Source organism: Dreissena polymorpha, chromosome 1 (genome assembly GCF_020536995.1).
Source record: "Dreissena polymorpha isolate Duluth1 chromosome 1, UMN_Dpol_1.0, whole genome shotgun sequence".
In the NCBI taxonomy this organism is placed as follows: Eukaryota; Metazoa; Mollusca; class Bivalvia; order Myida; family Dreissenidae; genus Dreissena; species Dreissena polymorpha.
In genome coordinates, this window is record NC_068355.1 from 140,837,027 (window position 1) to 140,864,999 (window position 27,973).

General features: G+C 34.7%; 2 protein-coding genes across 4 annotated transcripts in view; both read right to left on the bottom strand.

Moving 5' to 3' along the window:
• LOC127852879 (chitin-binding domain protein cbd-1-like) overlaps window positions 1–20,135 on the bottom strand; it is a 45,710-nt gene extending 25,575 nt beyond the window's left edge. The window contains exon 1 of the mRNA XM_052386918.1: window positions 19,983–20,135. Coding sequence (XP_052242878.1) covers window positions 19,983–20,025 — 43 coding nt within the window. The 5' untranslated portion in view covers window positions 20,026–20,135. The remainder of the gene's footprint in view (window positions 1–19,982) is intronic.
• On the bottom strand, window positions 29–27,973 carry LOC127852865 (chitin-binding domain protein cbd-1-like). 3 transcript variants are annotated; one of them, XM_052386897.1, is made up of 4 exons: window positions 27,808–27,972; window positions 2,088–2,238; window positions 930–1,075; window positions 29–287 (listed from the first exon to the last, which is right to left on the bottom strand). In XM_052386897.1, the coding sequence occupies exons 1-4, from the start codon at window positions 27,851–27,853 to the stop codon at window positions 208–210; spliced, it is 423 nt and encodes a 140-aa protein (XP_052242857.1). In that variant the 5' UTR covers window positions 27,854–27,972; the 3' UTR covers window positions 29–207. The 3 variants fall into 3 exon arrangements, with proteins under 3 accessions (XP_052242857.1, XP_052242842.1, XP_052242847.1); XM_052386882.1 differs by lacking the exon at window positions 27,808–27,972 and adding an exon at window positions 3,259–3,423; XM_052386887.1 differs by lacking the exons at window positions 29–287; window positions 930–1,075; window positions 2,088–2,238 and adding exons at window positions 24,577–24,835; window positions 25,478–25,623; window positions 26,636–26,786 and having other exon boundaries at window positions 27,808–27,973.

Genomic DNA, 27,973 nt, shown 5'->3' on the forward strand with positions numbered 1-27,973 from the left:
TAGTTCAAACATACACAACACATAGATACGCATTTTAAAATAATTTATTCAAGATGCATGCAGTTATAGTTGTATCGGTTACGGTAAATATATTTAAAAATCAATACAACAATGTGTACCAACACACGTTTATGCCGATTGCTAATTGGTAATGAGTAAAGTTAAATAATCTTCAGTCTTTGATTGCTTGTTACATGCCAGCACGTGTTAACCGGACAGTGTGCCGCAAGGTGGAGCTACCGCGTCTTTCCAATTGCACGTGCTGAGTGTAGAGTCGAAAACGGTGCCTTTGAAATGAAACAAAATCAAAACATGAATTGTATCATCAGTACACGAAACGTTTATTTAAGTTCTATTTTAGGTTATATATAAAAATGGTCATAATTATTCAAGCGCAATAATATATTTCAAAAGTTCATCTTTCCTAGATGTTTTCCAAGTGTATGTTAATGATGGCCATTTGCTCTTTTACCGCATTAACTTAAATTGTTCATATTAACAAACGTTAAATCGGCTTTTAAAGAAATTTCTCTTTCAATTATGATTTTTCTTAGCATAGTTAAGTAATTCACATATGAAAATGACACTCTATTGGTCAGTTATTTTACGAAAATCCAGTCTGATTGATAAAGTAAATAGCATGGTATACTCGGTTTGGTTTCTGAATAAAAATAATGGTTTGTCTTGAAAAAACCCACAACAAGTATCGTTTAGAAAGGTTATATTCCATTGATTTATAGTTGCGCGTGATTGCATATTACAAGTTGATATTCGCTTTTACAATAAGCCAATTATTTTTGCTTTTTATGCTCATTCAAATAAACAATGATAGTATTAAAATTGTGTTTAATGCATATCTTATAACCGGTACACTTAAGAGTTAACCTGAATTGACCGAGAAACTATACGGAAAATAGTCCTGTCCCTACCCTCTGGGCAGAAGTTGTGACCGAGGAACTTTTTGTCATTACACGTGTACCACGATTGACAGTTGTTGGAAGTATCAGGGTAACGCCCATCTGTCTGGGTAGAGCAGTCTACCATCAGACCGCAAGGTGGTGCCACGTTGGTCACACTGCAAAAATAAGTAGTACTGTACAGTTTTTAAATTTCAGCGTTGTTTAACTATGCCTCCTCAATGAGTTACATCATAATTATCCTAATTATCATCATCATCATCGTCAATATCGTCACAACCGTTATCAACATATTTGCCCTCGTCATACTATAAATACTCAGTATCATCCCAACAATGACCATATTAATAACAATAAATGTACATGTACTAGTTCATGTAACTAAACACACTCACAATCGTTATTAATTGACCAACAAATCCATTTTTGCCGATCTAACAAGTTAGGGGGAGATTCCACATGTAGCGAGAGCAATATAAGTTTACACATCATAAATGCCTTCATTTTTATAAATAAATGAGCCGTGCTCTGTGAAAAAGGGGTTTAAGACATGTGCGTAAAGTGTCATCCCAGATTAGCCTGTGCAGTCCGCAAAGGCTAATCAGGGACGACACTTTCCGCTTAAACTAGATTTTTGCTAAGAAGAGAATTTCTTTAAACAGAAAATATCATTAAAGCGGAAAGTGTCGTCCCTGATTAGTCCGCACAGGCTAATCTGGGATGACACTTTACGCACATGTATTAAATCCTCTTTTCACAGAGCACGGCCCTACATTATTGTGAAATTTAAAAGATATACTTTCATTTCTGAATATCTTACACTGCACTAGTTAAACTCGCACGATATTCTTCCTGATTTGTTTATTTGTTTACTGTAATTTTTATCAAAATTCCGATCTTTTTTAACGGGGAACAACGACTAATCGAAAGTAATTTCTGCAAAAAATACACAGTGAAAAATAGTTCTAATAACAAACATAGTGAACACTCCTTCAAATTTAAAATACGATACAATATTTGTCAGACCATGTCAAACTCAACTAATTTTCGCATTTAATACAGTTGTTTATTGCCCTGCCTGTCCGAACTCTTCGTCATCGCAAATTGGCTGATAGACAACACCACAATTTCTTTTGAACGAATGAAAGTACATGTATAACGTTAACGTACTTATCACATCTGCCGGTCTGGTTGTTGTAGACCTTGTGTTCTGGGCATTCCACAATGGTGACCTTAGATCCCGTACAGACGGCGTAGGAGCGACATCCGGTCTCGTAGACGCCGTCTGCGAGCGTTGTGCAATTGACGGCCGCCGCGGTTCCTGTCAGACAATTGCAGAAAAAGGAATTTTCAACAACAAGAACTTGAGGAGGGGTTAGGGGAATCTGCTAGGGGTTTATTTATCTATACAAATATCGGTGCCACAAAAACGTAAACGTTGTAAAAACGTAACCCATCATGATTAGTATGTTAAATTGGTTCTTTCCTATTTCGATACACTCCTCTATCATCTGATGTCAATGTCGTCAGAGTTGGCAACTTGGGGAACATGGAAGTTTTAGCATCATAAAGAACATATACACTGTGTTTATAGAAGTCTTAAGAGAAAACTTCATCATTTAAAAGCTTTTTTGCTAAGTGACTGGAGCCTAATAACAACACAATTGAGGTAAAATACTATCCTTCAAACGACATTGACGTTCTGAAAATTTCGGTATCTTAGTAAACATGTTAAGGATCTTCTTAAAATTATGTTTGTTGTAAAAAAGTGTAAAATCACGATTCACATTCGCAAATATTCACATGTTTATGAACATGAATATACAGCACCATCGTCGAGCATTAAATCTTTTTAATTTATGCGCAATACAAATAAGCCAAAAACACAAAAAATAACTTTTGCTACCATTGGGAAAAACTTTTCAATAACAATATTAACATAACAATTATATGTGTAAGTATTATATTGAATATGTATTAAAACTCATATATAATTATTGTAAAAATTCTTTTTTTAAATGCGTCTATTTGATCGTCAATACATAAGTCTAATCGAATTAATTGCATATTGCGATAAACAAACAAGATTGTATACAGTACCGGTAAGTTTGTCGTAAAGCGATAATCAATAATGTCTTTTACCAAAAAAAACCCTGAACTTTATAAAACTAGATAAATAATGAATACACACAGTGTAATTAACATTAATAAAAAAATACACATTAACGTATTGCTTGAAACGATATTTTAAAACTGTATAATTAAACAACTGCGCGAGAAAACCCGATTTACGTATAAACAGTGGAAATAATATTGATACACTATTAAGGCTTTCACATACCCACAAACGCCGACAGTGCTGCTAAAAATATAACCACTTTCTCCATATTTATGATCTAGTCGGCGTGGGCTCTGGTTTCAATACACGAGCTGGAATACTAGTGATCCAGTCTGGCTTTTCAAGCCATATATAGGATATTTGCGTTCTGGGAGTCGTGATTGTTCTTATGTTCGGTCCAAACAGGTTTGAGGCCCGGATGTAAACAATGGAAGACTTAAGTGCACATTATGAACACACAATGATGAAAGCATCATGTTTTACTTGCTAATACAAATAACATGAATCACTGTGTCTGCTTGTTCGATGAAAGGCTGCACTTAAAAATACCGATCTGTGCACATAAAGAAAATCAGCGGAGCTCTTAAACTAATCAAAAGGGCTTTACAACCTTTCGTAAACATCAACGTCTGTGACGTGCTGTCCGTGTCTCTTGTCTTAATACAAAGTACTAAATAATTGTTAATTTACATGGACTAATACAAATACATACCTTTAGTAAACAATGTTATTTTCATTAAGGGAAACAATATATTGAACGAAAATTCTGTAATACCGTATGCCCTTATAAGTTCATATTGAGTATCTATTTTATAATCGATGATGAAAAAAGCATCTCGGAAAGTTTACTGGGTTTCAGTAGTGAATATACACTTACAGCATATGGTATGTGTTTGTTAATGAATGTTTATATGGGCTTATAATTATAAATGTAATCAGTTATTTATTATAGTTATTATCATTTATTTGGTATTACATCCAAAGTATGAAAAAATCCGTTTGTCTAATATCCGTCAATGATAGTTTACACGAGCCAGTAGTATGTGTTTAATGTTAGGTCAAGCAGAAAGGAAAGTATTGATTACCCTTTTCTTATTAATTATAAAAACAACATTTGTTGTCGTAAAAAATCGAAAAAAATACTTTTACTATTAACATGTTTTGTTAATTTATCCAAAAAGTATTTTGCTGCAACTTGCGGGCACATCAACATACATGAGTGCTTCGTTGTCGTGTTGATTTAGTCAAATTACGGGCCTCAATTTAATGAACTCGAATTATTGGGTATGAGAAGTCGAGGGTGTAAATGAAGTAGTGCAAATAGTTTCGAATCTACGCATCTTAAAACGCGACGTTGGGCGCGCCTATCCATCTCCAAACGTTCTTTAATCTGTGGTGTTTATTCTGGGTGGGTGGCAATTAACCTCCCTCCAAACAATCCGATACGGAGCGTCACGGCGCGTGCTCCGGTAACGCAGTGCATAGTAGTTTTTATAGACATAAGATACGTCTATGTCAGTTCCTAATGTTGCTAATCTTGTGCTTGAAGAAGACGTATCTAGTGACTTATAAACATAGAGTATTAACGATATCAATATACCGAAATACTGACAGTGTGTTTGGTACAAAGATATGTTTTCAAATAATTTGAGTGCTTGCATTCAAACTAAAACTTACTAATTAAAATGCACATGATCGTACGCATAATGATCGTGAGGGATGACGGTTGGTAAAGGGTTTTATATAGAACACTTGTATCGTTGTCAAAAAAATGGACGAGTTGAAATACACATATTACGCAATCAGATACTAAGGAAGGAAACGCGATAACAATTCAGACAGTTTTTGTTTTATTTGACCACTTTCATCTTTCCGGATTTAATTGTATTGTAAAACAATATATAATTTCCATTGAAAAACAATTCCTAGCAACATTCAACTAAGAATCTACAGATATAAGGTGTTAATTAAAAATTAAAAGTTAATCGTACGTCGAGAAACGAAGCTTCTTCAATAGGGTCAAGAAGTCAATTTTTAAATGTATTCTTTTTGTTTGAAGACGAAGCTAATGCTGGTTTTTCTAATAGATGGAATTCGAATGTATTACATATTCCATAAAATGTTCCATATTCAAAACATTGAACGGTCAACTGACAACTCCAATCAAATAATGACTTGAAAAAGGTTTGAGATGATCAGAGGGTCGTAATTAAGAAACCCGATAGACGTCGCCGCAGTTTATTCGGTGGTAAATGAACGCAGTATCTGTTTTTCCATTGCAACTTTACCAAGTCCCTTTCATGTTTCGCCTTGCAGGCAATTCAAATACCGTCAACGATCGTAAACCGTTCTCTGCAATATGTTTTCTTCGCGTGTTCCCAACGTTCCAGCTATGCCATTCTAGTTTATCCTGAGTTTATTCTGCAATCCTTCAGCGTTCACAAGGCGAACGTCGGCGACGTCACTACATCCACATTGCGAGTATAACGTGTTGTCTACGGCAACTTTGCGACGTTTGCGTTTGCACAACGACGTAATTAATACCAAGATCGTGTTATTTCGTGATAAGGCCATACTAGATGTATTTAGAATGCATTATCGTCGGCGAACGGTTTTCGGGCGTCTTTGAACTAATTATCTACCACTCTAATCCGCCTTGCGTTCGTTGCCCTGCATTCCGTTGACCTTTCATAATTCTTGGCCAGGACGCCGTGAGAACGTTTACTATGAACGTGTCGACAGAAGATGCTGTCAGGTCTTGTTTGGCGTTTGAATCCGTTAAAGAAACGTTAACGACGACCCCACAGCATTATTGGATACCCCTTCATGTCTTGCGTCGCCGTAAGAATGCCAGTCCGGTGAAGCGGGTATTCCTTTGAACGTGTCCAAAGTCTTCGCCGTAAGTTCACCGCAACGTTTGGTGTTCTTGGCGTATTGACGTCTTTTGTTCTTTTAGCGTTCTCAAGACGGTTCCACAGCGTCCTTAGAAAATCCTTTTCGGACTAGTACGAACACTAGTCCAGTGGGACGGCAATTTATGGTGTAGATCGCCACCGCTTGTGTGGTAAGGTGTACGTAAATTGATCGTTTACTTTCTTTATTTGACTATTATTTACATATAATTTCGTATTTGTATGTTTTAGGCATTATGTTCAATGAGTTCGAATAAATTATTTTGGTTGACTTATGCATTATCGTCATCGCTTGTTTTGTACAGTATAACCATATGCATTTATTTGTGTCGATGAAACGTTTATATGCGTATTCTTTATTTAAGTTTATGTAATATATTTTGCTTAAGCATCATTGCCTAATGTGTATATACAATTTTACACCAATGTCATATCAGAGAAATAAAAGCAATTCAATTAAGTTTTAGTAATATAGTATACTTAAGCATTATTACCTAATTTGTATATACAATTTTACATTATTTCATAACAAAAAAAATTAAAGGCAATGCAATTACATTTTATAGTAAGCATTATTGCCTTAAATGTATGCTCATCTTTTGATTACTTTTATTTCAGAGAAACACCATGAAACAAGTACATTTATGTACAAAAGCAATAAACGTTTGTATACATCAGCATTTAAACAATGCAATAATAACATTTACATATATTGATTATCGACTTCTGTTTGACAAGTATATATACAATACACTATCAATGTAAGCTTTACTGATATAAAAATATCGAAAAGCTTTACTTCATTTAATGTAGTATTTAAAATAAGTGCTCCGATAGTTTTAGCAAAGAGTAAAATATCACTGTAATTATTTTGATAAAGGAATCAATTTACTCATCAATGGAAAACACATTTTCTAAACCATTTAAAAATGCCTTTGTTCTAAAGTTTAACTTTTGGGTAAACACTAGGAATGCCTTGCGGCATAGATGAAAAATATCGCTATGCTATGAAAAAGAACAACGTCAACAAAGAGAAGCATGTAGTATCTCACCACTAAGCTATACAAACAGCAAGACATGTATACAAGAACTACAATTTTGTGATGTGTGATTTACTTTTAACTGGCATGAACAGTCTGTACTATCTAAGTGAAAATAAATTGTATGGCATGGAATTAGCACATTTAGTATATGTCACGCATAGCACACTATTGTTTTTTTAATAATTTAAGATACCTAAAACGAACCTCTTATCTTAAACCGAAAAGTATAGTTAGTAAACAGTTTGCGTATATATTGTAACGTGGTTTATATCAAGCAACAAACTCACACATATTTCATATTAAGTAAGAACATTTTTCCGACAAAGTTTACCAAGATGCGAGAAAAACAATCATAACAGCATTCAAAACGTAGACTGAAAACACAACATTATTAATTGCACAGGTACATATTTCTAATCACTCGCAAAACAACTTTAACCGTTATTGTAAATTGTGGTCATTGAGGTGTAACCTTTCCGTGGCACTCTGGATCAGCAGACGATTTATTTCATAAATCAATATCTTACGGAGGAATCCGAGATAGCCGATGTATCACGATTGCTTTTCGTGGGTCGTCCACCGTCTGATATACACTGATTTCTCAGATGTATACGTATAACTAATTGGCAAGTTAATTTTAAGCAAGTCAATATTTGTGTTACTTTATTGTTTCAATTATATTTATTTTATTATATATATATATATATATATATATATATATATATATATATATATATATATATATATATATATACATACATATATACTTATACTTGTACTTATTTAAAAAATAATTTTATTTTATCGTAATAATGCTTTGGTACCTTTTATAGGGATAATACACGTTTTCGAGGGCATGATCATCTGCGGGCGCTCGAAAAATCCATTCCTGTCCGAGTGCGCAGCACGAGGGCAGGAACGGATTTTGAGAGCGCCCGCAGATGATCATGTCCGAGAATATGTGTATTTTCGCTATTATTGCATAAACAAATCACACATACCAAAATAAATTAAAATAACATTGAAAGCAAAGTTTTGTTCATTCGACATCGACAAAATAATTCGATTATTTCAATACAGTTCAAGGTTGTGTTTTACATATGCCTCACTCGGTCATCATCCGAAATGACGAGGCTTTACCTTCGGATATGCAGTCTACGATTAAAAATGTGTTTAAACAGTGGATTAATGCAAAGTTGAAATGCAGCCGCGCAAATTAAGAAATGAGAAATTATTTTGGACTTAACAGCAGGATCGTTGAAAGTACATAATCACTTAAATTTACAGCAGTCTTTTAAAAGTGTTGAGTAAATAACCTTAGGCTTAACTTCAATGACGTTGCCAATACAATAAAACTGTTGTCAAGAGAGTGCAGATGGTATTAGTTGAAAAGTGGATTGAAATAGGCATTGCCATTATCCCTGCATGCATGAGGAAACTGGTGCTTATTCAGTTCCCCATTTATGGTTACAATACACTAAATGATCGCTTCATGTAGGGCTGTACTCTCTAAAAAAATATCATAGTTGACAGGAAGGCATGTTTTACACTTTTTACCATTATTCAGGTGTTATCTTGCGGAGATAATGGTAAGGCATGAATAGGTGTTCAGTACTGAATCCCTGAAATATGATACACTTGAAGACTATAGTAAACCATTGCACTAGAAAAGGTTACATTCCACTAAGAAACGGCCGAAAAAAAAAGTTGCAAAAACAGTCGATTTTGATTTGTGTAAAGTTCTTTCTTGCATTGTACATGACATATGTTTTTTATTGCATAAATCGATTCCGCTTAGAATGGCCTTTAAGAAAAGGTATGGTTATGGGGGTCTCAATGTGCAAAATGTTGCATTTATTTTCGCTCAAAGTTGTCGCTTTTACATTGAATTATATAGGGAAACTATTTGGTGTATTATGACCTAAACGCAAAACCAGGCCTAGTCACAAAGAAGCTGTATTTACAGAAAATCATCATTTTTTTAGTGAGATATGATGCGTTTTGGCAAATTTCACGGAATAAATGCGTTTGTTTCACGAATTTAAGGAGCATCGTGAGTTTTTAAGAAAAAAATACGTTTTCAGAGGAAAATAAGAAAAAAAATGTACAAAAACTCGTCTTGAGCATCTCAAATCGCAACAATTTGTGCTGAAAGAGCTCATGAACACGTTTTAATAGCTGTTTACCTCTTTTTCTACATAGCTTGTAACACTATTCCAGTATTTTGACCGATTGTAATTATTTAGGGTAATCGTTTTACGCCTGAACGCCCGTTATAAATCAAAGCTCCGAACGCGAAAGCCACATGGCTTATCAGGCGTTATAATAAAATGCATTTTCAAGCATTTCTACGTGAAAGATCGGTCTGAAAATTGGCATGCACATAGAAAATAGGTTTATAAGTATCGAGAAGTGCTTATTTTTCGCGATGTTAACAGTAAACGTTGTCTTATAGGTTACAATACACTAAATGATCGCTTCATGTAGGGCTGTACTCTCTAAAAAAATATCATAGTTGACAGGAAGGCATGTTTTACACTTTTTACCATTATTCAGGTGTTATCTTGCGGAGATAATGGTAAGGCATGAATAGGTGTTCAGTACTGAATCCCTGAAATATGATACACTTGAAGACTATAGTAAACCATTGCACTAGAAAAGGTTACATTCCACTAAGAAACGGCCGAAAAAAAACGTTGCAAAAACAGTCGATTTTGATTTGTGTAAAGTTCTTTCTTGCATTGTACATGACATATGTTTTTTATTGCATAAATCGATTCCGCTTAGAATGGCCTTTAAGAAAAGGTATGGTTATGGGGGTCTCTATGTGCAAAATGTTGCATTTATTTTCGCTCAAAGTTGTCGCTTTTACATTGAATTATATAGGGAAACTTTTTGGTGTATTATGACCTTATGCTTAGAAAGTCGTCGAAGGCTGGAGAAGGGAAGTAACTGCGTGTGGACCAGATTATGGATATGAAAAACACCTAACAGGGCTTGAACGGCACGTGAATCGCCTTGTAAATGCACGATTTCTTCCGTTCAAGCCCTCATTTTGCCAAGTTTCTGCACCCCACCAGAGGGCATTATAGATAGAGTTTATGCAATAATAACTATTAGAGTAGGTTCAGTCAACTTTAAAATGACCTAAATTTGATGTTACTATCACGTGTACAGTTATTCTCGGGGACCACGCAGAATTTTAGGAAGTTAACAGTACATGTATATCTGAACAAGAATCACAATTTCTTTCCTTTATAACATTTGGGATTAACACCCAAAAATCATACAGTACAAAAAAAGGAAGGCTCGTGCATAAACTGCTGCGTGCCGAGAATGAAACATGTTACTCATAGTTATGAGTAAATTTATTATTCTCTATTCTCAAAATACTATTAAAATCTCATCATCTTTATAACCCATATCATCATCATTGTCATTATCATACAAATAATAAACCAAAGACAAAATAGGAGTGAGTGCTTGTATTTGACAGGACTTTCAACATATAAATGCAAAAAACAATTCTTCTGACGCCCGTATGGGTTGTATGTTCAATGGATATAGACCTCAACGGCACCGCTCAATTGATGAGCCTCGAGACGACTGGAAACGGTGAAACATCTTTGTTCATGTGTATAAAGAACTGAAACGATACTATTTAAATGCTGTAGGGCATGTAGTTATGAATTCTTCACATGCACATGTGTGTCATGTGAAAAAATGCAAATTTATTCATAACAATAAGACGTCATGTATATATCTCAAATAAAGAGTTACTGTTTGAATAAACTGATCCCGGCCGATGCCCAAAGTGCACACAGGACGCCCCCAATGCCCATCAATCACGCTAACTTAAATATTATCAATTAACAATTGTGAAACATTAATTTGTTCAAAGAAGCTGCTAATATCTGCAAGATTCATTCATCACCACCAATCAAGAGAAGTGTACATGACTTCACGTACACCCCATACAATAATCAGTAGTAATAAACGATTCAGGTAAAACCGCGAGCGGGATACGCAACCCTACTGCCATTTTTGTTTTCATATTTTTTCTTTTAATGGCAGGGGGACGTATGAGGACCCATGGCTCAAGACCGGTGTCTAGGTGCCTTCATCACCTCCCGAAACCTCTAATTTTAGAGAAATCTACAAATAAGCAGCTATTATTATACTGTAAACATTAAGTATTATTTAGTATAAAATGTAATTAAAACATTATCAATTTCATTGCGCAAATTAACATAACAAACAAACATCAAAAGCATCCCGCACACACCCCGGACATCAACATAAAAACAAACAAATCACTCAAACCATAAAATCCATAATGCACCTAAAAAGAACGTTGATAAATCATAAGTATTCCGAGATATATATATATGCATATGACGAACAGCTATATTAAACCGACTTCAACATCTAACCAGTCACACCAAAATGAAAATATGAAGTAATCGTACAATAAGAATGTCTTTAAAATTAAACGTTCATTACGAAAGACAATAAAAAATAACACTGAAATTTAAACATTCTAATATTTCAATAAATATGCTGGAGGTACTATCTCCAGGAAGTGAGAGTCTCGAAAAACATGACACCCATAACTTAAAAAACCTCATTCAAACACAATATTAACTAAAAAATGAGTCAAAATAATAAAGAAAACTCAGCTGCTTCAGACTTAAATGAAAATACACCCATCGTCTTTCCCAGTAAAGGAATCGGTTTGTGCTAAGATCCCATCTCACATGGACTAAAAACTGAACTGAAAATATACTAAATATAGACTTTATAATTGCAAAATTATAAACATAAAAGCAATGTAATCAATTATTTAACCATACATTTGCTCATTAAGGGCGGGCGGGCGGGGTTATCACCCTTTCATTTTCTTGTTCCATAACGTTTGCCTGTCAAATACACCCTCGAATGGCGACTCAATAGATGTGCAAATCATATATACCCCAAAACGAAAAACTCGTGCGCTTTCGCGCTAAAACATGCACACAAAACCCGTGCATTATTCGCGCTAAACCATTACCATAATCTCTCTTCTAAATAACACGTAATAAACCATACTATACCGTATTTATCAAACCGAGAATAATTTCATTTTTCATCAGTTGTCATTTTTGATATTGCGCACAACAAAATATAAAGAAAAGTGTAAGATATTATACAGGGTAACTGATGAAATGCTGATTGATATATCTATTTTACGAACGTTTTGCATATTTTTATTATGCGACACACAAGACGATCTTTAACGGAATATACTGATAATACTGAATGTTTGTATTGTACATATTAGGTTTGTAAGGAAAAGTTACAATGTACACAATAGATTAATTAGATACATGCAATATAACGGTGAACACAGAGTAAATGAAATTATTCTCGGTTTGATAAATACGGTATAGTATGGTTTAATACGTGTTATTTAGAAGAGAGATTATGGTAATGGTTTAGCGCGTATAATGCACGGGTTTTGTGTGCATGTTTTAGCGCGAAAGCGCACGAGTTTTTTGTTTTGGGGTATATATGATTTGCACATCTAGTGAGACGCCATTCGAGGGTTGTTTTTGACAGGCAAAGTTATGGAGCAAGAAAACGAAAGGGTGATAAAGTAGTTTAGGCGTTCATTTGCGAAATACATAGTATTCGGAAGGAGATTTTCGATGCGAGGACTCTGCTAGAAGCGGAATGGTGAGCTGGAACTTCGGACAAAGGTCAGACTTGTTGGTTCTGTTAATTGTAATAACACTGGCACCAACATTCCGATTGAAATTAACACAGGTTGTGTTCCTTGTTAACTTTTATGATAAGTATATTCAATAACATGCTCCATATCTTTATTTGTGCTGTTGTTTTTGTTTAGTTCCAATTATTCAGATACATCAATTGATTTGATTATTGGGTAAAAATGAAACTATTTAAGTTTAAAAAGAGGTCGCAAATGTAATGGTCTGGTAGGATTATATATAGGTAAGGCCACATAGTGTGTCACTCCAGGTTGTTTTGATAGCAGAGTTAGATCACTCTCCCTCTTGTTTTTACGAACACCTTGCTTTATTTTTATTGTTTATAAGATATAACACCTTATATGGTAATACATGTGTTACAAGTTTGTGTTTTAGTTCCAAGCGTATAATTCAACAAACGATTAATAACAATTAAATGCCGTTTTCCTTATAATTCAGCTAGATGGTTGTGTGCGATATATGACGTGGTATGATAATGAGCGGATAAAAATTTATGCGAACATATCTTTAAACTATTCAGGTATTCCAATTGTGAATTAAGAATGAAACATCAAAAATCGATACATTACGGAAATATATATTCTATTCATCTATGAAACAGCTATAGAGACTTGTCTTGTAAACTTTTTTCGAAACATGTTTGTGTTTTGCATATATTACATATCGTTCGCTGGATATCGAATAAACAGTTTATATGTTATTGTTGTATACAATTAAAAAAAAAATCTCTAAATTGAATTAAAACATTTTGAGTTATTATATTTTTCATAATAATTTAAGACGTTAATTTTTCCCTGCAAGGTTGGTGTCAATAATGGTGCATGCATATGTGCTAATTAATTTACGATATTTTGGATAAACTGTGGTATAAATTTGGTTTGAAAAGAGCGTTGACCATAAGACTGTTGTTTTAAACTTAGATGAAAGGCATTTATCGGTTTTGTTAAATTTAGTTTCGTCATAGTTAAATGCATTTTTAAAGATTTGGTACTGTAATGATAACAAAAGTAGACCGGATTTATTTGCAATATAAGTCATTTTGTTTTCGTGATAGTTTTTGTTCTTGTTTGGTGGCCTGTTGGCTTGATGTGTAAAGACATTTTGCTTTTATGGTGTTTGGCCGTTTTTTGAATGCCAGTTAACATGTGTAATTTGCTTATCGTTTTGGTGAAAGCCAGTTGACCAGATGTGGATAAACCCAGTTAGCGCGTATAGTTTGTTCACCAAATTTGTTAAAACGTGCGTTTACATTTACATTTTTGTTTTTATTTAATGTTAAGATTGTACTGTTCGAAGGATATTATATAGCTCTATATTGGAGAACATTAAATGTATGTTATTAAGGGCCAGATTGGCTTACGTAAATTAACCGGTTGGCTCGGGTTGTCCGTTGACAGTTTGTTGAAAGCAGATTTTTTCAGATGCGTATAAGCCAGTTTGCTTGCGTGTCAGTTCACAAAAATGTCTCAAAACACATGTTGAAATTGCTTTTACACATGTTTGCGAAGTTTATTTTTTTCAGAAGCTGCACAGTTCGAAGAATAAATAATGAATAGTGTAACATTATAGTAAGAGGGCAGCTCGAAAGGTATAATTTGTTTGTTTTTTTGTGTAATTATGTGTTCGAAAATAACTTGTTAAGATTAATAATGATGATTTTATTGATGATGATGTTATAAATGTTGATGATGATGCTAACGTTATTGATGAGGAGGAGGAATAGTTGACAGTATTTTGTGAATGGATAATACTACATTAACGAATTTTTAGTGAATGAAATTATTTTAGGTTTGATAAATACCGAATGATGTTGGTCTATACATATTATTTAGAAGAGAAAGTGAGTATGGTTATGGTTTAGCACGTAAAAATGAATGAGTTTCTAGGTTTTGCGTTTAATTGAACAAAAACAAGTAACGGTTCAGCAACAGGGATTATTCTCAGATGGTATATATATGTATTCCTTTTAGAGTCACAGAAATTCAACTTTGCATCAATACCGGTTTTCTTTGAGATTTGTTTGATGGGTTAAAATTCCAAAAATTGACGAGTTTTGCAGCCGACCAAGTACCTATAGCTTTGTATTTGAGTGTGTTAAGCATTTTGTTGTTTTCAAATTAGTAAATCAAAATTAATACGGTGTTCTAGTATATCAATTGAGCTTATGCTATTGCCATGGAAATTTGAGCCAGGGTTCGATCAGTAGCTTAAAGTTTGTCTGTGTTGGTGAATTGAACCTTAAAACAAATGTCAAGTCGGTAGTTTTAATTTTAAGAGCAGAGCATACGTATTGATTGTGAGAACATTAGTAAAATGTGTTTGGTATTTGTGCATGTCTCTTGTGGTCATTGGACCAAGTTGTTTAAGGCCAATTGGCCTGATTTTGAAAGCCAGTTGGCTTGTATGGTCAGTTGACCGTTTTTAAAGCCAGTCTATATGGTGTGTGAAAGCCTGTTGGCTTGTGTTGTCAGGTTACCGAACTTTCTTGGAACGAAAGTCTCATAGAATTTACAATATTTGCAAAATTATTGTTTGCAATGCAGTAACTGGACAGTTGGAATAGTATATTAAGTATTGAAGAACATAAAGGTATGGTTTATGTAGTATGTTCTTATTATTACTATGATTATTATGATGCATTTTATTTGGGTGCATTCGGAAAATTGCAAAGCCTGTAGTTAAAAAGGAGCCTATTACATCAGATATATTAAAGAAATTTTATCGCACTTTTGTTTCTGAGAGCGATTGTTCTTTGGGGTATTTAAGAGGCGTTACAATCTTTTTCTTATTTTATGCTGGTTTTTTATGATAAGTGAAATTTTGTCTGTTAAAAGATCAAATGTTGTATTTTTAGATACGCATTGTGATATTAAAGTTGAAAAGTCAAAAACGGACATTTTAAGAGAGTGTAATACTGTTCTGATTGCAAAAACTAATACAGACACATGTCCTGTGAAATTGTTTGAAAAGTATTTGTGTGTTGCAGATATTGCATGTTCATCTACTGATAATGTGTTTAGACCAGTTTATTTGTGTAATGTTAAACACTGTTTCAAATTGATTTCTAATAATAAGCATATAAGTTATTCTACTATAAATGATAGTTTTAAGAAGAAGTTAAGTCTATTGGGTTATGTTTCTTCTAACTATGGACTTCATTCTTTTCGTGCTGGTGGAGCATCTATAAGTGCCAATAATAAGACTGTGGATAGACTTTGGCAAAGACATGGTAGATGAAAAAGTGTTTCCACTAAGGACGGATATGTTAAAAATTCTTTGAAAGACAGATTATCGGTGTCGCTAAATTTAGATTTGTTAAAAGTCATTATTAATGTATGTGTGATTTGAAATGTATGATGTGTTGTTCGTAGCACATTTAAAGACACTATAATATATTATTATATAAATGGTTTGGAAATGCTTTTGAGTATTATTAAGTTCTGTGTTTGTGTTGTGTGTATGTTTCCTTGTGGTCATTGGACCAATTTGTTTACGGCCATTTGGCCTGATTTGGTAAGCCAGTTGGCTTGTATGGTCAGTTGACCGTTTTTTAAAGCAAGTTGATCTGATGTGTGAAAGCCGGTTGGCTTTTGTGAGTTGAACTTATTTTCTTAAAAAGCATGTTCACATGGAATAAACAATCTTTGCAAGTTTATTTTTTGCAGTGCAGTAACTGGACAGTACGAATGGTATATTAAGTATTGGAGAACATAAAGGTATGGTTTATGTAGTATGTTATTATTATTATAAGGATTATGATTATGATATTTTTTATTTCCGTTTTAATGTTTATCATTAATTTTGTAAATATTGTTTTATTATTTCTGTTTAATTCTCTTGTGCATTATTCGATTGGTCATTTGACCGTTTGTGAAGGCCAGAGTGTGCCTGATGTTGATTAGCCGTTTGGCTTGTGTGGTCATTTGACCGTTTGTGAAGGCCAGAGTGTGCCTGATGTTGATTAGCCGTTTGGCTTGTGTGGTCATTTGACCGTTTGTGAAGGCCAGAGTGTGCCTGATGTTGATAAGCCAGTTGGCTTGTGTGGTCAGTTGACCGTTGTTGAAAGTCCTGTCAAATACAAGCACTCACTCCTATTTTGTCTTTGGTTTATTATTTGTTTGATAATGATAATGATGATGATATGGGTTATAAAGATGATGAGATTTTAATAGTATTTTGAGAATAGAGAATAATAAATTTACTCATAACTATGAGTAACTGTATTTTACATCAGGGGCAAACTAACTGTTTACTTTAAGTTGATTAAGATAATTTGATACCCCCCAAATTGTATACAACTGTCAAATTAGTTCTTATTTATACAAAAGAACGGCAAACACAAGGGTTACTTTAGTAAATTTCATACCGATAAAAGATATACAAAAATTTAATTGTAATGTTGTAATAGAAAGTAAATTTCATACCGATAAAATATATACAAATTTAATTCCACAATTAATGTATTATGCTTATAGTTAAAGCTTCACATTGCGTAAACTTATAAATAGGTGACTATAATCTTTTCACTGATATAGTGCTTTTCTAAAATGAGTCGCGTTCTGAGAAAACTGTGCATAATGCATGTGCGTGAAGTGTCGTCCCAGATTAGCCTGTGCAGTCCGCACAGGCTAATCAGGGACGACACTTTCCGCCTTAATTGGATTTTTGCTAAAAAGAGACTTCATTTAAACGAAAAATTTCATAAAAACGGAAAGTGTCGACCCTGATTAGCCTGTGCGGACTGCACAGGATAATATGGGACGACACTTTTCGCACATGCATTATGCCCAGTTTTCTCAGAACGCGACTCAAATGAACTTCATGACAAGCGAATGCATCTGTAAGATATATGAAGCATCACGTATACCGGAAGTAATCAGTGACATATTTAGTACACATAATCATCACGAATACACATGAATCAGTGACATATTTAGTACACATAATCAGTCACGAATACACATGGAAGCCCTAGAATTATTTAATGATAAACCAAGTTTAGCGTTGTGAAACGTTTTTTAAAGCAAAAACACAAACAAACAAACAAACGCTGCTTCGTAATTAAAAGCAGCAATATCATAGAACTCTTTCAAATCGGGATATTTTTACTATTAAGCGTAGTGAATTTGAAAATAAGATAACAATTTCATAAAAAGGCAATGAAGATTATTTTGAATGAGAGCGATACTACGAACGTACTTGTCACATTGGTTTTTGAATCAGAGCGATACTACGAACGTACTTGTCACATAGGTTTTTGAATCAGAGCGATACTACGAACGTACTTGTCACATTGGTTTTTGAATCAGAGCGATACTACGAACGTACTTGTCACATTGGTTGGTGTTGTTATTGAAGGTCGTATTTTCGGGACAGTCGATGAACGACACCCTACCGTCCGTGCACAATGCGTAAGACTTACATCCGGCCTCGTACACGCCGTCGGGAAGAGCCGTGCAGTTGACGGCATTGGAAGTCCCTGAAACCAGCTATGATTGTTTTATGTTTGTTTATTAATAAGAAATGTTTTGTCTCTTATACTATTCTTTCAATCATGTCATGGCGGTCCGTTAATTTACTCACAATTTTCCTGGATAAAGATAATTTTTTCTTGATAATATTCCTTAGAGCTTCTATTTGCTGCGCACGAACTTATGACTAACATTAACTCCTGAAATAATTGTATGACTAATCAAACATAAACATGATTATAGTTCCCATGGCCGGGAATCATGCGCGCGAATCTCAGGTTTTTAGTCAAGCGCTTAACCATCTGATCTCGCTTCTTTCTGATGATATAACTGGCAGGTTTCTATTGTAATAGCAATGTATTGTTTGGTATTGTATTGCAACAGTTGCGTTATTTCGACAGACGCTTTTGTCATTAATAATATTAAATGTTACAATATTTTCGAAATGTAAACCATCACATTCCCGGATGTTAACTACTAATACTGAACTTACAGTTTGCACGTAGTGATTCTTTGGTTAGCCTGTGAGCACTTGATAGCAATCAAGTGTTTACTAAAATGTGCTCACGTAAACATGTATTTATCTGGTATATTGCCTTCATTGATATGTATTTCACGTGCACAGTATAATGTCATGCGCAACATTGATACACGTTATGAAGCGAATAGGAAAACCGGTACCTGTTCTCGATTAAAAGACACGAGATCGGATTTATACTACTAGTGTCATTTCCGGTAGTGCGATGTTCATTATTATTTAACACCATTGAAAAACTATTGAGAAACAATATTGAACAATTGGGATATGTGTCTCGTTAGCCTTACTAATGACTTCTTGAATGACTTCTTGAATGAGAACATAGTACGGTTATTAAATGTCTTACAAGTATCTAACTTGAAAAGAATACTAAAAATAATTCTTCTTTCTTTAAAATGGCCTGAACTATTTCCTCAGTAAAAGCTAAATTTCGCGTAAACAGTGCATATATTATTTTTCGAAACTCAAAATTAAAAATATTTGAAAAGCAAAATCAAATAACCTATAAATAATAACAAGAGCACCGCATAACGGGTGCCACGCTCGGCTGCGGGTGCAGTTTTGAATAGATGAACGCTTGTCAGAATTTTCAGATTTTTTTTAGAGGTCACAAAGACCTTAACCTTTGACCTAGTGACCCAAAAATGGGTGTGGCATGTAGAACTTATCAAGGTGCAGCTACATATGAAGTTTCAAAGTTGTAGGTTGAAGCACTTTGATTTTAGAGCCAATGTTCAAAACCTTGACAAAATGTTAAGGTTTAGCACGACGCGGACGACATGACGACGGACAAGACACGAAATGACGACAATACCTCGGGTTTTCTCCGAAAACAGCCGAGCTAAAAACATGATTCGAAGTTGACTGACATTGTAAATACCAAAAAAAACATGAACAGTATTTGTATAAGAATTGATGTAAAATCATACATTCTAATTGATATGATCAGCGCTGTGAGAAAATGGGGCTTAATAATGCATGTGCGTAAAGTGTCGCCCGAGATCAGCCTGTGCAAACCGCATAGGCTATTCTGGGACGACATATTCCTTGACTTGGTTTTCGTTCAGAGACTTCTTTAAATCGAAAAATTTCATCAGAACGGAAAATTCAGTCTGTGTGGAAAGCAGAAGCTTAACTGCGGCGACATATGTATTAAGCCCCTTTTCCTCACAGCGCGGTACGTAATATTGATCACACAAGATTGTACTTACCTACACACGCTAAAACATAGGTGAACACGATTAATTTGTCCATTCAAAATCAATATATTAACGAAATGAAATGATGGTGCGCGATTACGTGGACACAAATGTGAACAGATTTGCATTTCATCATTTGCGGTCGCGTTGTTTTGAAATGTCACATACAAAGACAATACATCATTGTCATACACTGAATGCATAAAATAAAACACTGGTAAAAAAGATATGAAAATAAATATGTATATGCATCATTTTTATAATCACATATAAACATCAGGATTTGTAATTGTATAAATAAAAAACGCATTTGCTTACAAAAATGTATTTTAATACTCTGAATTAACACTTAACTTTCAGTTCAATATCTGAATGCGTTTACGCATAAAAAGGTCCGGAAAGAACTGTTATTCTAGAGAAAAGTAAGGGAAATAAATCAGACAAGTTTAGCGGCACGATAAACCACTGCGTTATTTTCCCCTTTGTTTGTACACGTGAAATGAAGCACTGCGATTATTTGGACCCTTCCATTAGATAAGGAATGCCCGGGGCTTCTCGGATTATGATTTATCAAGACTATCCTATACATTCATGTTAACGTGGAGAGTTTCTAAATCGTTAATGATCTGTTTAAACTACGAAAGTGTTGAGAAAAGTACCTGAATACTACACGTGGGTCGTGTGAAAGTTATAAACAAGACGTTGAATGCTAGATGGTCGTTCCAAGTATTTGTGACACAGTAAAGACTCTACATGCTGGAATAGAAAACACTGGCTTGCTATATTTCGTTGCTTATTTTATAGACATTTGTACTGATCATCCAGTTTATGCAGTTTGCCGATGAAATGTTCGAATTGTTTACAAATATATAACATTTTTCTTAAAATACCTCCTTCACAATACAAAAGGATATACGTGTTATCAACTCCACCATGTACCGTGTATAAATTTAACAACTAAGGAACTTTTATTTCGCGCGTAGCTTTTTGGTTATCGAAGTGCTATCCGTTATCCAAGTATCCGCATTACCAGCGCGAGTTTAGCCTGTCAGCAATGTCTTTTGTTGCCGAGCCTCTCATCTTGTATTAAAGTCCTGACACTCTCGTACCAGGTATTCAACATAGGCCCCTAGATTAAGCTCTAATGCGTTTGAATTCCAGAGGTCTGTCTCCTGCTCCGTGTTTTGTAATATGTTGTTTCTTCGTATATAACATATGTTTTTTTCTGGAGCCAATCGGCCATGTCGGCCTCCCCCCCCCCCCCTCTTGCTCTGAAAGTACTAAAAGGTCTTCCTTTTCATTTTAGCGTCAGTTTCCGTGGATGATACTGTTGTTCTAAATTCTACCGTTAAGCGGATGGCGATCTTGATCTGGAACTCGAGGTTTCTTCGTGTTTCAGCTGTTCTTCATCGGTGGCGGACAGTGCTTGTAACGATCGTTTGGGAACTGGAAGGCCCATTTTAACAGTACGTTTCATTTTGGCTGGTATTTTGACGTTTAAGCTATGTACACGAAATAGGAGGCGAGATCTGAGTGTAGAATGGTGTGTTCTGCAGGTAATTGTACAAGGGTCTTCTAGGTGAGAAGCGCGTGTACCGAACACTGCATCAACCGAAGAGCCGGATTCATGGAAATATAAAAAATCTTGCTATTATGTAAAAAATTGTCGGTCATGCGAAATTCGTGTTAGAGAGGGAATGAGGGAGGGATGGCGGTAGGAATAAAGAACTCAATATACGCAGAAAGCGTTAACAACATTTAACAATCGGGACATAGGGGAGCCATCAACTTCTTGGAAAAGGGGAAACTAATTGACAAAATCATTTAACCCATTTATGCCTAGTGGACTCTCCCATTCCTTTAAATTGGACCAATTTATTTCCAAAACTCGGGATGTCTAGAATATTTATGTCTATATTTAGAATATTTCTTACCGAAATTCATTTAAGCAAACAGCGCAAACCCTAATGAGACGCCGCATCATGCGGCGCCTCATCCGGGTCTACGCTGTTTGCCTAGGCATTTTTTCTAGAAGCTAGGCATAAATGGGCTATAGTATCCAGGATACCGCTGATCGTGCATTGGTTAAATTGATCGAATAATTCTGATTAAATCTATAAAACGGCATCTTTCACGCCATTGTTAAAACACATTAAGAGTACGTTATAACATGCACTGTATGCATGATAGTAATTGAATACTGGTACGCCAAATATCGCATTTGAAACTATTTCTGACGTACATATAATTTTAGATTGGGCTAAGTAAACGTGATAGCATTCAATGATGCGGCGTCTCATCTGGGTCTGCGCTGTTTGCTTAAAAGAATTTCTTTAAGAAATATTCTAAATATAGAAATAAATATACTAGACATCCCTAATTTTGGAAATAAATTGATCCAATGTAGAAGGATGGGAGAGTCCACTAGGCATACATGAGTTAAAGATGTCACGATTGCGCAGCCGGAACGACGCCTGGTGTAAATCTTAAAACTTTGTTAAACAATCATTTATGAAAACAATTACACATATTTTTTAGAAATATATAGCATGATAGGTAATACAGGTATTCATATGATATAAAATATTCTATAGAGAATTAAATATGTCATATGGTAGTAATTGCTAAGTATGAGAACATTAAAGTATTATCTCTCTAGTCCTGCCGTTGTGCCGACTACAAACTGGCATTTATAATTAGAAATAAAAACAGAATTAGAAGATTGTTGAGGCTATATTGCACGAATAGATAACCAAGCAAATTGACTATTCATGTAAATGAGACAATCATTCGTAAACTGCACGTATTCTTTTTTGCGCAGTTTTATAATTTTCCACATATACTCTATCTATTCATTCGGGCCCACTGGTGGAATTGTCTATCAAGATTTCATCGGATAATTGCACAGGTCGAGTGAGGTCTAAATCTGTATTAGACAGCTACGCCAAAAATACGTAAACTAAGATACATAGAAAAAGTTCGACCTTAACTTAAAAAAGATGTCAATACATATAATATGGACAAAATATTGGCTATCTTTGCTGTGCAGTATAGTATCAAGGATACACAGGTTGGTTAATCCCCAATAATTTTGTAGATTTGTTCATACTACACAAACATACAATATTTGGTTCTTCAACTTAAACGATTACATGTAAACGTCTCGGTAACGCATGGAGGGCCAGGGGTGGGGGGGGGGGGGAGGGGGGCATGCGTGTATGAGAGCTTACCGGGTTTAAGTGAGTGTAGCTGGAACTTACTTCCAGGATGGCGTAGTTTTCGTTTTTTTTCACGAAGGAGTAGCGGATATTTTTCACCTGGTAAGCCACTTTATATTTAAAGCTCTTTTAAATTATTACGCCTTTCGGCTCTACAGTGTTTGCGCTTCCCATGCGTTTTTCTGTCAAGATCTTAGAAGTGGGGATAAGAAAATTATAGAAGAAAAACCGTCCACATATATGTTGTATACTTAAATGACGTTCGAGAAATTGAATGTACAAATTTCATTTTCTATTATAATACACAGTATTGGCGCGCGCGGACAGTACAATCAAACTAAAATCACGAGCATTTCATTTTCCCGGCGCCGTTTCATCTCATGTAACTAACTCATATAACTTATTTATTGACAAACACATCGCTTTGATCCCCCTTTTTGGAACTTCCTTCCTTTTAATTGTATAACTGTTTCTACTCTTACTATTTCCAGGTATCAAGACGACAATGCCATCATTTAATTTTGTGCTCATCATTGTATGCCTCTATTTTATGTTCTAGCATGACTCTCTTGATAGAGTTTTTGGACATTCATCCGTTGTTATATATAACATGCAACATGTTCTTCGGCATCGAAAGAAGTTTTGTGGCATGTTTAGCTTCATTGGTTAAAAGATAGTCGCAATGCTATTCGACTTCCGCCATTATCTATACTTAATAACAAGAAGGCAAATGCAAATAATCACAAAAAAATTATACAAAGTAAGTACCATGTACTTGATTCGCACGACCTTCGCACATCCATGGTACGTTTATGTGGTAAGCCATTTCAATGTCAGAAATCTGTTTGTGACCGCAGTGTTGCCTTCACAGTGTGATGCGATTTTTCATGTGTAAAAAAGCCATTGCAAAAGTTCAGTTGAAAACTTAATCTTGCCTGTTAGCACTATACGCATATATTTCATATTGCTTATATTTGTTTAACCCTTTCAGCGCTGGAACCGAATTTTAAAGACCATTGCAAACAGTTTGGATCCAGATGAGACGCCACAGAACGTGGCGTCTCATCAGGATCCAAACTGTTTGCTTTTCTGATAGCATTCTTCGAAAAAAAATCGAAGAAAATGCTAATTTTAGAAATTCAGCAGACGACATTTTAGCAGACGACAAATTTTTCAGCATGCAAAGGGTTAAAGAAACTCTGTTCGATTTTGTAGAATGTAGTATGTATTTACTGCGCTTTGATGTGAGCTATTAATTTATGCAATGATGAGACCGAATTACTCAATTATTAACACATAATCGACGGAAACATATCAATATAGACATAGACATGAATGTGTAAGTTTGATAAAACACCATTAGTTCAAACATACACAACACATAGATACGCATTTTAAAATAATTTATTCAAGATGCATGCAGTTATAGTCGTATCGGTTACGGTAAATATATTTAAAAATCAATACAACAATGTGTACCAACACACGTTTATGCCGATTGCTAATTGGTAATGAGTAAAGTTAAATAATCTTCAGTCTTTGATTGCTTGTTACATGCCAGCACGTGTTAACCGGACAGTGTGCCGCAAGGTGGAGCTACCGCGTCTTTCCAATTGCACGTGCTGAGTGTAGAGTCGAAAACGGTGCCTTTGAAATGAAACAAAATCAAAACATGAATTGTATCATCAGTACACGAAACGTTTATTTAAGTTCTATTTTAGGTTATATATAAAAATGGTCATAATTATTCAAGCGCAATAATATATTTCAAAAGTTCATCTTTCCTAGATGTTTTCCAAGTGTATTTTAATGATGGCCATTTGCTCTTTTACCGCATTAACTTAAATTGTTCATATTAACAAACGTTAAATCGGCTTTTAAAGAAATTTCTCTTTCAATTATGATTTTTCTTAGCATAGTTAAGTAATTCACATATGAAAATGACACTCTATTGGTCAGTTAATTTACGAAAATCCAGTCTGATTGATAAAGTAAATAGCATGGTATACTCGGTTTGGTTTCTGAATAAAAATAATGGTTTGTCTTGAAAAAACCCACAACAAGTATCGTTTAGAAAGGTTATATTCCATTGATTTATAGTTGCGCGTGATTGCATATTACAAGTTGATATTCGCTTTTACAATAAGCCAATTATTTTTGCTTTTTATGCTCATTCAAATAAACAATGATAGTATTAAAATTGTGTTTAATGCATATCTTATAACCGGTACACTTAAGAGTTAACCTGAATTGACCGAGAAACTATACGGAAAATAGTCCTGTCCCTACCCTCTGGGCAGAAGTTGTGACCGAGGAACTTTTTGTCATTACACGTGTACCACGATTGACAGTTGTTGGAAGTATCAGGGTAACGCCCATCTGTCTGGGTAGAGCAGTCTACCATCAGACCGCAAGGTGGTGCCACGTTGGTCACACTGCAAAAATAAGTAGTACTGTACAGTTTTTAAATTTCAGCGTTGTTTAACTATGCCTCCTCAATGAGTTCCATCATAATTATCCTAATTATCATCATCATCATCGTCAATATCGTCACAACCGTTATCAACATATTTGCCCTCGTCATACTATAAATACTCGGTATCATCCCAACAATGACCATATTAATAACAATAAATGTACATGTACTAGTTCATGTAACTAAACACACTCACAATCGTTATTAATTGACCAACAAATCCATTTTTGCCGATCTAACAAGTTAGGAGGAGATTCCACATGTAGCGAGAGCAAGATAAGTTTACACATCATAAATGCCTTCATTTTTATAAATAAATGAGCCGTGCTCTGTGAAAAAGGGGTTTAAGACATGTGCGTAAAGTGTCATCCCAGATTAGCCTGTGCAGTCCGCAAAGGCTAATCAGGGACGACACTTTCCGCTTAAACTAGATTTTTGCTAAGAAGAGAATTTCTTTAAACAGAAAATATCATTAAAGCGGAAAGTGTCGTCCCTGATTAGTCCGCACAGGCTAATCTGGGATGACACTTTACGCACATGTATTAAATCCTCTTTTCACAGAGCACGGCCCTACATTATTGTGAAATTTAAAAGATATACTTTCATTTCTGAATATCTTACACTGCACTAGTTAAACTCGCACGATATTCTTCCTGATTTTTTTATTTGTTTACTGTAATTTTTATCAAAATTCCGATCTTTTTTAACGGGGAACAACGACTAATCGAAAGTAATTTCTGCAAAAAATACACAGTGAAAAATAGTTCTAATAACAAACATAGTGAACACTCCTTCAAATTTAAAATACGATACAATATTTGTCAGACCATGTCAAACTCAACTAATTTTCGCATTTAATACAGTTGTTTATTGCCCTGCCTGTCCGAACTCTTCGTCATCGCAAATTGGCTGATAGACAATACCACAATTTCTTTTGAACGAATGAAAGTACATGTATAACGTTAACGTACTTATCACATCTGCCGGTCTGGTTGTTGTAGACCTTGTGTTCTGGGCATTCCACAATGGTGACCTTAGATCCCGTACAGACGGCGTAGGAGCGACATCCGGTCTCGTAGACGCCGTCTGCGAGCGTTGTGCAATTGACGGCCGCCGCGGTTCCTGTCAGACAATTGCAGAAAAAGGAATTTTCAACAACAAGAACTTGAGGAGGGGTTTGGGGAATCTGCTAGGGGTTTATTTATCTACACAAATATCGGTGCCACAAAAACGTAAACGTTGTAAAAACGTAACCCATCATGATTAGTATGTTAAATTGGTTCTTTCCTATTTCGATACACTCCTCTATCATCTGATGTCAATGTCGTCAGAGTTGGCAACTTGGGGAACATGGAAGTTTTAGCATGATAAAGAACATATACACTGTGTTTATAGAAGTCTTAAGAGAAAACTTCATCATTTAAAAGCTTTTTTGCTAAGTGACCGGAGCCTAATAACAACACAATTGAGGTAAAATACTATCCTTTAAACGACATTGACGTTCTGAAAATTTCGGTATCTTAATAAACATGTTAAGGATCTTCTTAAAAATTATGTTTGTTGTAAAAAAGTGTAAAATCACGATTCACATTCGCAAATATTCACATGTTTATGAACATGAATATACAGCACCATCGTCGAGCATTAAATCTTTTTAATTTATGCGCAATACAAATAAGCCAAAAACACAAAAATTACCTTTTGCTACCATTGGGAAAAACTTTTCAATAACAATATTAACATAACAATTATATGTGTAAGTATTATATTGAATATGTATTAAAACTCATATATAATTATTGTAAAAATTCTTTTTTTAAATGCGTCTATTTGATCGTCAATACATAAGTCTAATCGAATTAATTGCATATTGCGATAAACAAACAAAATTGTATACAGTACCGGTAAGTTTGTCGTAAAGCGATAATCAATAATGTCTTTTACCAAAAAAAACCCTGAACTTTATAAAACTAGATAAATAATGAATACACACAGTGTAATTAACATTAATAAAAAAATACACATTAACGTATTGCTTGAAACGATATTTTAAAACTGTATAATTAAACAACTGCGCGAGAAAACCCGATTTACGTATAAACAGTGGAAATAATATGGATACACTATTAAGGCTTTCACATACCCACAAACGCCGACAGTGCTGCTAAAAATATAACCACTTTCTCCATATTTATGATCTAGTCGGCGTGGGCTCTGGTTTCAATACACGAGCTGGAATACTAGTGATCCAGTCTGGCTTTTCAAGCCATATATAGGATATTTGCGTTCTGGGAGTCGTGATTGTTCTT

Coding starts and splice junctions, on each gene's coding strand:
- LOC127852865 (XM_052386897.1), bottom strand. CDS start 27,853: ATGGAGAAAGTGGTTATATTTTTAGCAGCACTGTCGGCGTTTGTGG. Junction 1,076..2,087: donor CAGACCGGCAGATGTGATAA/GTACGTTAACGT, acceptor TTATTTTTGCAG/TGTGACCAACGTGGCACCAC. Junction 288..929: donor TCACAACTTCTGCCCAGAGG/GTAGGGACAGGA, acceptor TTCATTTCAAAG/GCACCGTTTTCGACTCTACA.